Source organism: Populus nigra, chromosome 13 (assembly GCF_951802175.1).
Source record: "Populus nigra chromosome 13, ddPopNigr1.1, whole genome shotgun sequence".
Lineage (NCBI taxonomy): Eukaryota > Viridiplantae > Streptophyta > Magnoliopsida > Malpighiales > Salicaceae > Populus > Populus nigra.
The window spans coordinates 5,365,408-5,378,060 of NC_084864.1; the positions used below are offsets into that span (position 1 = coordinate 5,365,408).

The following is a 12,653-nucleotide window of genomic DNA, read 5'->3' on the forward strand; positions in this document are numbered from 1 at the left end:
AAATTTATTATGGACTTCTGTACCCAACTAAATTCTTAGAAAAAAGATTCTTCGCAATTTATGTATTATGAAAAAAATACTCCCAATTAAAATTAGTGAATATTTAGAACAACTCTGAGAATTTCTTAGTCAACTTCAATATTTCAAATACCAACTTCACTTGTAGGTCTAGGGTTCTATATTAAGATTTTTAACCATTAATTCTCATAAATTAAAAAATGGTGGTTTATTGAAATATTGACTAAATTCTCATGAATTTAATAAACTGGTTATTAAATCCTAAATGCATGCAAAAATGTATTTTGAATTTTCATATGGAAACACTACGCAATACGATTTTTTTTGTATTTTTAAGACACTTGGCTGTATAAAATTAAAATATTTAATTCTTTTTGTCTTTTTTTTATTTTAAACATTCAAAATCATATAAAAAAATACAAACACACACACACACACCCATCTCTTTTTACTATATTTCACTCACACACACCCACAACTATCAATTTACAAATAATCAAAATTCAAAATAATTCAAACAACACATTTAACAATTGTAAAAATTCACAAATCAATTTGCTGAGAATTCTGGAATAGTACTAGGAGTCCTCTGAGTTGCATGAATAGTGGCAACATGTCTGTTCCATAAGCTACTGTCACTTGTGACGCATGAAACCACGCGCCGTTACTAGGAAAGGCTGGAGATTGGTAGATCTGGACTGATTTCTTCTTTTCCTTCTTCTTGTGCTGGCAGTGAAGGATTTTGTTACCTGCAAAAGAAAATATTTATAGAAGCTAAAATCATCAATTTTTTTCTTCTGATTCTCTTTCTCAGTTTTGTCTCTCTAATTTTTTTTTACTGCAGATGGTCACTACTACCAAAAATGAAAGAGGTAACGGCTGGAGTAAACGGGGTTGTTGGTTGGTGGCTGGAGAAGGGTGGATCCACAGTGGAAGAAGAAGCAGCCGCTGGTTATGGTGAGGATATGCTGTAAAGGACGTCGTTACTGGGAGGAGGAGAAGTCGCTGCTTTACTGGCATAGCTGTGATGTGTCGGCCAAGAGAGGGTCCGGTTTGGAAGGGTCTACTTTCAGTGGAGAAGAAGAAGGGAAATGACGTTGGGCAGTGAGGTATTAGGTTGGAAATGGGGTTTGGTCCATGGTGGTAGTGATGATTGAGAAGAGAAAGGAAGGAGATGTTGTGGGTGGTTTTGGTTTGAAGTTGTAGATGCTGACTTGAGGAGCTGGCGTTCACTGTGGCTGAGGGAAAAACTCTGGTGCTGCTGCTGTCACAGTCGTCTATGGTAGCAACGAGGAGGAACCTTTAGGCTGATCTTGATGTTGAGGCTGGTCTATCGTGAGAATGGTTTATAGGTTATGATGGTGAGAGAGGTTGAAGAGGATGCTGAAGCCTTATGGTCGAATGTTGTGCTGCGTGATGAATGGGTAGTGGGTGGTGGTTGTCTTGGCAATAGAGAGGGAAGTCTAGTGGTGGTCTGATATGAAAGAGGTAGTAGGTGGAAGAGCTGAGGTATATGGTGAATGACATTTTTGCTTGGTTTGGACATGCAGCTGTAGTGATGGGGAAGAGGCAATGAAAGGGGCAAAAATCGTTTCCCAGGGTTGACGACAGCTAGTCGAGGTTTTTTTAGGTTTAAGGTTTTTTTTTTTATTGTATTGTACTGTGGAGGTGTGGGGAAAATATTTGTGAATATCTTCTTTTTTTTTTTCTTTTTTTTCAAATTTCTCTTCTTTTTTTATATGTGTAACCACTAAAATTTTGTTATTTTTAATTGCTTGGATCCCAAGTAAACTTGGTGACCAAACAACCTAAAAAAACAAGTTGGTCTTTCAACTTCTTTCTTTTCAAATATGATTCATATGTTTTCAAATATGATTCAACGTACCCGCTAATCCAATAACTCATATGTATTTTAAAATTTTTTTTTTCTTTTAGCTTTACTCATTTAAAAATATGCTAAAATGTATAAATATCCTTATATTATGCATGCCAAACTCAAATCTTATTTATTGTCTTACGTAACACTTATCCAAATTATACAATGATTTAATAAAGCTTGTTTGGAAATATAATAAAGATTATTTTTTAAAGTGTATTTTATTTGAAAATATATTTAAATAATATTTTTTATTTTTTATTTTTTATATGAAAACATTAAAAAGAATTTAAAAATACAGTTTAAGTACAATATTAAACTGTATCGAAATAGATTGTTAGATACAAATATACAAGTATGGAAAGAAGAGTTATGCCATGAAAAGACACTTGTCTGTAGTGTCTCCATCGAGAAAAGAGACCGAAGGCCCGGAGAAGGGGGGATTGATTATGAATTTGCTGCTTGCGTGTATGGTGAGGTGGGAATTCAAGCTTTGGTCGCCTTCTACGCGTGGGTATTCGGTGACACGTGCTAACCAGCAATTTATTTTAAAGGAACCATATTTATTACCACCAACAGAAATGATAAAATGGCGTAAGATGCGCTTGAGTTCCATTTTTATTATTAATTTTTTTTAATTTCTCAAATAAGGATTTAGGATTTATTTTAGAATACTTAATAGAAAACATTAAAATAAACAGTGACATTATTTTTTATAGAAAAAAGTATAATTTAAAAAATAGACAATAAAAACTTAAAAATTAATAAAAGTCTTTAATCGAGAATTCAAAAAAAATAAGAATAAAAAACTGATATTGAAAATTATTTATTGAAAAAATTAGGAAAAAAACTAAATCTGAAGGGTATCTTCGAAACTATATCTAATTTATATTATGAATTGAAACAATAAAATAATAATTTTATTCTTCTCACAAAAAAAACATATGACTGGCTATTAGAGATATTAGGGTCATATTATATTTTTTTTACATGATAAAATTACTAATTTACTTTTGAGAACAAAAAATATTTAACTAACTTAAAATCATGAATTCTTGAACTAGTGATCATGGGCATTTTCATCTTTACATTGGAAAATGAGTACTTTTATAATTAAACAAATATAAATATTATTATAAAAAAGTGTTTGATATATGCATTACATACGTCAACGCGTGAGTTGAAGTTGCATCATTCATGCAGCACGTGCAAGGTGATGAGGTGGTCAAATAATGGCTTTCGGGGCGACGTTTGAATCGTTTTAACGGTCCCTCAATTCTTGGGCAATGCTTGTAGCATGCAAATCTCTAGTGTGGTGCTGAAAACTTTTTCCCCTCTCTTTTCTCCTCGATTTTAATGCTTCAACTCCATATTTTCAAAACAACCATTAAAATTTATTTTTCATTTAGATTTAGTTCTTGTTCTTTAATTAATATATTTTTAAAATGATTTATAAAATTGAATTTTTTCTCAACTTTATCCTTCTTTAATTTTTTTTATCTGTTAGATTTGATTCATATTTTTTTATTACTATTTGTTTTTGTTTTGAATCCTTTTCTTAATTAAATTTATTTTTTATTTTCACCCCTCATCATTTATTTTTTTATGTCAAATATGTTCCTTATTTTTTTATTGTTATTTGTTTTACTTTGGTAAATTTGTTAGATTTAAATTTTTTTTTTCTGATTTCATTTTTCAACATTAAATTGATTGGAAAATGAGCTTCTTGGTTGAACCTGGATCTAGGATTTCATGTATTACAAATTTGAAAGACTAAATTAGGTTTAAGAGATTTGCCTAAGGTTGCTTAGTTTTTGTTTTCATTTTTTAATCTCTTTATTTTAGTTTCATTATTAAACATTTATTTTATTGGAAATTAGGTTCCGTTATTTTTTTTTCTAACTTACTTTCTATAGAATTTTTATCTAGTTTTGAAAATGACTTGAATTATCTCAGATCTTTGTTATTATCATTCTTTTTTTAAATTCATATTTTTAAAAATAACTTTATTTTTGAATTAAATTAGATTAATTGATCAAATATAAACATGAGATGTTCACTTCATGATATTTTAATCGGTTTGCTTTTCGAGTCATTTCTATGTTGGCATGTACGACATCTTTTGATGTTGTTGTACAACCTTTTGCATTGATGTTATACCCGTCCTGATTAGCTTTTTTCTAGTGGTAGAGTGGTGTTCACGGCGGAGCAACGATGAGTTTTTGACGGGTTTTTCATCATTCTTCTTCCAAATATAATATTGCCAACTTGTTTTTTATAGTTAATTTATTGTTAATTTTTTAATCATATTATTGAATTAACCAATCTTATTGAGTCAACTCAAGTTAATGATCAGTGTCTCAATTTTTTTTTAAAAACATGATATTACCTAATCAATCAATTCTATTTTAATTAAAGAATAAAATCGATTTAAAAAAATAAAAAAGCTCAATATAACCCAATTAAATAAAAAAACAATAGATAAAACAAAGGTCTTAAAAAGCAGGAAAAAAAATAGAGTTTAATCTCCAATTAAATAAATATTAAAGGATGAAAATTAAAAAATATTATCTTAAAAAAATGATAAAAAAATAAAAATAACAACGCAATCATCGGCAAACCTCGTGAAACTATGTTAATTTTCAAAGTTTGCAACTGTGAAATCCTAGACACGAGTTTAACCAAGAAGATCAAATTCAAATCAATTAAATGTTGAAGAATGAAATTAGAAAAAAAATACCAAATTAGAAAATTTTATAAAGAGAGAAAAAAACATAATCAAAAGAATGATGATGAAATTTAATAGAAAAAAAGATTAATGGGGGTGGAATAAAAAAATACAATTCTAAAAATTATCTCACATTACAAAAATAGAAATTAAAAAAATAAAAATTAAATTTGACAAAGCAAAAAACTGAATGAGGATGATATCGAAACAAAAATCTAATTTAATGGATTACTTAGAAAAATAAAAAAACAAAGACTAAATAAAAAAAAAAGAAGTTGAAGGGCTAATTTGAAAAATTAGGGGACAGGGAGCAAACACCAAGGAAAAGGAAAGAAAGAAGAAAAACAAATGGCCATTGGCACCAAACCAAAGTTCTTCTCAGTACACGCGTTATATTTTTATAGAAGAAACGATGAGATGAAATGGATGCCACCTGAAATAGCTTTTTTGACCATTAGAATTAATCGCAAGTGCTGTTTAAAGACGATAAAGCGGCTAATGCGTTAACGCATGCTCAACACATGTAAACAAATTTTTTTATTTTTTTTAAAGACCAAACTGCCCATAGCCTAATATAATAACAAAAAAAAAACTCTAAGGACAAGTAGATCTTTTTACTGTGTGCTTTATTAACCTTGAAATTAGAAAAAAAAAATGAATTGACAATGATATTTTTTATCTTTTTATTTTTATAAGCACACAGTAAAAAGATTTACTATGCACAACCACACAAAAACACAAAAATACCTCCCCATGTTATGCTAACAATTTCTTTTGTCCAAGGGCACCATTCTTATTTTACTGTGCAAAAATAAAGTGAAATATCTATCTTAGATCAATTTAAAAATATCAAAATAATCTCATTGCAAAGACAATTTTACTCACAACTATTATTTTACTCTCAACTATTATTTTATACTTTTTTTAAAGGGCAAGATGGTGAATTTATTGTTCCCATCTACTATTCATGTAGTTAGAGTGACAGTGAATTCACCAGCACCTTGAGTTTCTTTTTGTAATTATTAAAACAAATGCCGACAATGAGAAATCTAAATTAATTAAAACAAAGCCAGAAAACTTGAAAATCATACATTTAGCTCTAGCTATTTTAAAGTAGAAACCTGAAGGCAGCCACAAGGCAACCAACAATAATGTGGCAAGACCTGCCGACTAACATTAAGAGGTCCACATTGACTTTAAATATAGTAAGGGTACATTGGTCTTCGATCATGTTTTCGTACAGTTGCTTGCTGGCTGCATCACTTGCTTTGATGGATAGGAATTAATGGAAGTTTCCCCCCGTAAATGTCTGGGATCTGGCTCTCATCAATTTCTTCAAGGAGAGTTGATTTCAGCTTCCTGTTATCCACAAATACTATCTGTGAAGAGATGCAGGACTACAATACATTAGCAATCCACACACAGATAAATTATTCAACTGATTGCATGCATATGATCAATTTTTGGTCAAAGGAATACAAGATGAATGCACGTACTTTACCTTCTTCCTGGTATTTTTGTCTATAAAAGGATAAACAATCTTCCACACTGCCATAAAAATGTAGGGAGCATGCACAAGGAATACCTTTGCAAGCCGTTCAGGGTAATATTCCTGCACTCGAGAAATTTCAGCCAGGCTATTCAAATACCATTATAATCAGCTATAGAAAATTAAATGGTGCGTACGTAGTCGAGCTCAATACCTGCAAAATGGATAAACCTGCAAGGTATCCATGGATATCGCTGTTTGCATATCCCCAACCCTCAAGGTCTCCAATGACAACAAATTTCTCTTGTCCTGGTGGCATCCTGATACGTCAATGTCGAATATATATCAAAATATGTTACGGCCAAGGTGCTGCACTGATCTGCAGTTTTCAATATTTTTCGAAGACAGAAATGGCTGGTAGGCAAGGAATTACCTTGAACATATTTTGTCAAAACCATAGACGACAAAACCTATACGCACAAGCAATTATAAAACTGTCTCAGTTGAAAGATAAATTACGACAAAAAAATCATAGGATCTGTTGCAAGTTGTCAGATGATTAAAGGCTTGGATGGTAACTGTACATACGCTTGAATTCTTCTAGACCTCCTTTGCTCTGAACATGCCTAGCTCCAAGGATAACTGTTATAGGTCGTCCTTTTTTATCTGATCCTTGCAGAAACATCTTGTTCTGTGCAACTTCATTTGGCGTCTCCAACAGAGAAACTGAACCATTTGGAACAAATTCCCTTCTCCATTTCAGGTACCTGAGGAGCATGGAAGAAGCCTTTCCTATATCTAAATCACGAGCACGCAAAAATCTTCTAATCGTCAGGTCATCTACTTCCTGCACCTCGATTTTAAATAAGAAATTCCAAGATCATTGTCAATTGAATAAAGAGATCAGCTCTGAGAAAAATCAAACATATTATATATATACACACCACGTTACCGCCACCTGTCACAAATTATGACAGCAACAGGGAGTTCGATAATTACAAGAACAAATTAAAGCAACGTTCACAGACCACTGCAGCTAGCTTCCAGTACTGTTATCACCACCAAGAATGGTGAAAGACTGCAGAGCTCAAAAAAACTGAGACACTAACATAATTTGAGTAAGCTTGGCTTGAAAAATATATAGGATCGATGGTCATTGCCGCCTCTTAGGATGTGTAGTAGCTATGTTGCTCCGTACATAGATAAGAAATATTGTCAAAAATCGACAAATATTATAAAATAGCAAAAACAGCATACTAGCTAGGAAGAATAACAAGAACATCAACGGCTGCAAATAAAAATGACGCAAAATGAAGCAAGAGTGAGTAAGAAGATCACCTTAGAAGAGGGATCCTGTCTTTCAACAATTGCTCTCACTTGAGGTATTTTAGTTTGCTCCATCAAATTGTTTTCCATGTTATCTTGTTGCTCACTCCTAGTTTCTTTATCCTCGGTTGTTTCTTTGGACTCCATAATCTCTTGGCAGTTCATGGACATGCTGTTCAATCCACTAGCTAGCCTTCTCTATTCTGCCTTACTCATGATACCCTCCTACCCTATCAAATGGCGTGGAAGAACATGGGTGTGACATGTTCATTAAATACTAGACTCTATAATAGAAAGAAAAGTAGTTATTGTGATTTCAGCACAAGGTCAGAAGACCTGATGTAGTAGATCTCAACATCAGACACTTCACTTCAACGATGTTTGATCATCTTTTAATTCTTTTTCGTTGTATTTCTTTTTTTGATGTGTAGGAAAGAGTTATGATAATGCTTGAATGGTTTATTGGTTTGATAATTAATGATTATTTTTTAAATACCATATTAAAGAGCACCTAGACTAGATTTATATATAGCAGAAGCCTTAATTTCTGGATTCTTCGAGGATAAAATCTTCATGTTAATGAATTTAGAAAACATTTGAATTAAATATTTTGAAGGGTTGATTTTTCCAAATCAAGGATTCAGTCAAACTTATGTCATCAAATTGCACATGAACCCAAGTCATGGCAACTACCAAAAGCTCCATGCATGCATGTTGTAAATTCCTTTTTTATTTTTTTTTAATTAAGAAAACCTTATTCTTCAAAAAACGTATTTTATAGGCTCAGATGAGTGAGTAAAACCTCCCAAATTTTTATAAAAGATACACGTCCTGACTCGAACTTAAAATTTACTATATAGATCTTAAGTTCTTTACGATCACCCGACCACCCCACACCTCTTGAAGATTCTTGCAGTAACTCATGAAACCAGTTTACAATCACATGTCCAAATTATATCAACCTTATACATTTTGCTCAATTCAATACTAAGTATAGTTTGTTTGGGAGTATAATAAAGATTATTTTTTAAATTATTTTTTATTTATAAATATATTAAAATAATATTTTTATTTTTGATATTAAAATAATAAAAATTATTAATAAATTCTTTTTAAAAAAATATATAACTTAATTACAATATTAAACTGTATCGAGATAGATTGTTGCATACAAATATACAATTATGGAGAGAAGAGTTATGCCATGAAAAGACACCTGTAGTGTCTCCGTCGAGAATAGACTGCAGGCGTGGAGAAGGGGGAATTGATTATGAATTTGATGCTTGCGTTTATGGTTAGGTGGGAATTCAAGCTCCGGTCGCCTTCTACGCGTAGGTATTTGGTGCCACGTGCTAACCGACAATTTATTTTAAATGAACGATATTTATTACCACCAACAGAAATGATATAATGGCGTCAGATGTGGATTGGCAAAATGATTGCAGATGGAAAAGACGTTGCTGGGCTTCTTCTTCTTCTTTTTTTTTTTTTTAATAACTTTCCTGGAAAATTACTTGGGTTGGACTGTATAATGAGCAATCGTGGAAAGTTTTATGTTATTTAAATTGTAATTAGTGTTATATTGTTAGTTAATTTTAAAAAATATAAATAGAAGAGATAATAAAATTCATTATTTATAAAAAATAATAAAAATATCTTCAACTAATTGAATGTTATTAATTACTGTTTAAATACCATAACATTTATGATATTGATTAGCTAAGCTACTTTTTTCAAATTAAATAATAATTTTTAGACAAATATCAAATATATCTATTAGATTTTTAATTTATTATTAAATTTTTTTAATTTTCCAAATAATGATTTAGGATTTATGTTAGAATACTTAAACAATGACATCAGTTTTTACAGAGAAAATATAATTTAGATGAAAATATAGATAAAAAACTTAAAAATTAATGAAAGTCTTTGACTGAGAATTCAAAAAAAAATTAAGAATAGAAAATTGTTTATTGAAAACATTATGAAAGAAACAAAAATAAAAAAATATCTTTGAAACTGGAGCTCTAAACACTTTTATATTGTGAATTGAAATAATAAAATGATCATTCTTATCAAATATTGTATGACTTATCTATTAGAGATAATAGGATCTTATTATATATTTTTTTACACTGTAATTTACTCTTGAAAACAAAAAAATATTGAACTAACTTAAAATCACAAATTCATGGACCTTTTCATCTTTACATTTTGATTTTTTTTAAATTTTTTTTATTGTTATAAATATTATTATAAAAAGATGTTTGATGCATATATTTACACAATCAACAAGTGGGTTGAAGTAATGTCATTTAAGCAACACATACACGGAGGTGTGATGGTCAAATAGTAACTTTTAGAACAACATTTAAATCGTCTCAACAACCCCTCAGTTCCTGGGCAATGCTTGTAGTATGCGGACCTTTAGTGCGATACTAATAGCTTTTTTTCATTATTTTCTCTTTACTCCTCTATTTTAATGCTTCAACCTCCATATTTTCAAAACAACTATTTAATTTACTTTTTCTTTAAATTTATTTCTTGTTCCTTTATTAATATTTATTTTATTTGAAATGATTTATAAAATTAATTTTTTTTCAACTTCATCCTTCAATTTTTCATCTGTCAGATTTGATCATTGTTCTTTTTATTACTATTTATTTTGTTTTGAATCATTTTCTTAATTGAATTTGTTTTTATTTTCACCCCTCATCATTTAATTTAATTTTTTCATGTCAAATATAGTCCTTATATTTTTTTTATTGCTATTTGTTTTACTTTGGTAAATTTGTTAGATTTAATTTTTTTTTTCTGATTTTGCTCTTTAATATTAAATTAATTGAGAAATGAACTTCTTGGTTTATCCTGGATTTAAGATTTCACGGGTTATAAATTTAAAAAACAAACCCAGGTATGAGAAACGCCTGGGATTGCTTAGTTTTTTCTTTTCATTTTTTAATCTCTTTGTTTTAGTTTTATCTTTTAACATTTGTTTTATTGAAAATTGGGCTCTATTATTTTCTTTTCTTACTTACTTTCTATAAGATTTTTCTCTAGTTTTGAAAATGACTCGGATTATCTCGATCTTTTTTTATTATTGTTCTTTGTTAAATTTAAGTTTTTAAAAATAACTTTATTTTTTAATTAAATTAGATTAATTGATTAAATATAAACACGAGATGCTTGTTTCATGGTATTTTGCTTGATTTGTTTTTCGGTCGTTGCTATGACAGCGTGTGCGATATCTTTTGATGTCATCATACAACCTTTTGCAATAGTATTATAACCGTCTTGGTTAGCTTTTTTCTGGTGGTAGAGTATTGTTCATTGTGGAACGACGATGGATCTTCAATGGATTTTTTTTCATTCTCTTTCCAAATATAATATTGCCAACTCGTTTTTTATAGTTAATTATTGTTAAACTTTTAATCATATTATTGAATTAACTAATTTTATTGAGTTAACTCATGTTAATGATCAGTGTCTCAATTTTTTTTTGTTTTTTTTAAAATATTAATATTACCTAAATATTTTTTTTTCTCTAAAAAAAAAATTAGCTCCTCCTGTGGCCTAACGTGGTATACCAAATAATTTTCCCTAGAAAAAATTAGCCAGAATTGTTTTTTCTTAGAAACGTTGGTATACCAATTTAGTTATCAAATAATTAAATTATGCTAATACAGTACAACCGTCAAAACTTTAATTCAACTATTTTTTATATATTCCAGCATTGATTCATTCAAAGGGATAATTAAACGAGGATTCTCAAAGGATTGGGAGAAAAAAAGAAAACCTTTTTTATGGTTTCTTTATTGCTATCCCTTCTTTGTCTGGTTATCAACGGAAATAAGATCACCAACGAAAATTTATCTCGTGATTTTTTCCGCAGGTAATTTTTATGAGAAGGAGGATAACTATAATTATCATATCAAGTTTGAACTCAATAAAATATTATAAAAAAAATCACGAATACAATATGTTTCTAGTTTCCTTCCTTCTTTCATGTATGAAAATACTAAAATGGTGAAATGTCTTTTATTATTATTGATGTTTTTTTTTGGGTGAAATTAAAATTTTTAGGTGCCATGTCATTTCAAATAATATTTAAGATAAAACTACTAATATTTTATATTATGAGTAATTAGGTTATATTAGTTACAATAAAATTTTGGATATTAAAGTAAGTAATGATAAATTATTATCCATAATAATATTTTAGATATTAATTATTTTTAGGTTTTTTTAGCTTTATATTACAAGTGAATATTGTATTCTTCTTTTAAAAATAAATTTTAATATTTTTAAAATATAAATCAAAATCCTTTAGAATTTTACAAACTTATTATAAAATCCATGCAATTTTTTTTTTTAAAACATGCAAAAACACACACACACCCACTCTTCTTCCACTAATTACCCACCCACACATCAAAAAATTACACATGTTTACAAACCATTAAAAATTCAAATTTTAACAATAATTTAAACACACATTAAACATTTAAAATTTACAAAATGATCCTCTCGAAGGTTGAAAATAGATTAGAGAAGTTGCTGAAAACTCAAGAACCACACTTAAAGATTATGAAATTACAAGTGGTGGCGCGTGGGTTCATGCGTCCCCGCAGATGAAACAAAGAAACAAGTGGACCTAGACTGCCTTAGAAACGGGTTAATATAAATTTTGACTTAACAAAATATTTTTAACATGTGATTGAAAACAAGTAAATCAGGCGACAGGTCGTTCGCTGCAATAAACAACTTGTCACCTATTATAATTTTTTTTTGAAGTGGATTAAAAAAAAAAACCATAGTGGCCTGGGCTCTTTAATGGTTGACCAGGCATGTTGGCCTACCCTATTAGGCGTATGGGCCTCGCCTACCAGGCACAATAGCGCTTCACACCTCTTTTTTTTTTTTCATTGCATTTTCCTATTTAAATATTAATTAATACACTCTCTCCCTCTTAATTTTTAAATTGTATGGCTTAACTTCTTTTTTTTTTATTGGTGATTAGTCTTTTTAAATATATATATTTTTAATTTTATAATGTTTCAAAGAAATTATTATAATTTGTTTGCAATTATATATATATATATATATATATATATATATATATATATATATATATATATAAATGAGTTGTATATTAATAGCGATCTTATAAAAACAAAAATTATGTGTTATTAACAATAAAAATTAACCTCTAATAT

The 12,653-nt window shown here is 29.3% G+C and overlaps 1 protein-coding gene and 1 long non-coding RNA gene across 5 annotated transcripts; one reads left to right on the plus strand and one right to left on the minus strand.

Annotated features, from left to right (window-relative positions):
• Window positions 1-403: 403 nt before the first annotated feature.
• Window positions 404-1,785, plus strand: LOC133671120 (uncharacterized). The gene is made up of 2 exons (XR_009834205.1): window positions 404-705; window positions 863-1,785. It is a non-coding gene; the product is annotated as an uncharacterized LOC133671120 (long non-coding RNA).
• A 3,915-nt stretch (window positions 1,786-5,700) lies between these two features.
• On the minus strand, window positions 5,701-7,779 carry LOC133671041 (uncharacterized). 4 transcript variants are annotated; one of them, XM_062091660.1, is made up of 6 exons: window positions 7,450-7,779; window positions 6,700-6,958; window positions 6,545-6,581; window positions 6,326-6,431; window positions 6,119-6,234; window positions 5,701-5,981 (listed from the first exon to the last, which is right to left on the minus strand). In XM_062091660.1, the coding sequence occupies exons 1-6, from the start codon at window positions 7,606-7,608 to the stop codon at window positions 5,882-5,884; spliced, it is 777 nt and encodes a 258-aa protein (XP_061947644.1). In that variant the 5' UTR covers window positions 7,609-7,779; the 3' UTR covers window positions 5,701-5,881. The 4 variants fall into 4 exon arrangements, with proteins under 4 accessions (XP_061947644.1, XP_061947645.1, XP_061947646.1 ...); XM_062091661.1 differs by having other exon boundaries at window positions 6,124-6,234; window positions 7,450-7,772; XM_062091662.1 differs by having other exon boundaries at window positions 5,701-6,001; window positions 7,450-7,772.
• Between the last annotated feature and the right edge of the window lie 4,874 nt (window positions 7,780-12,653).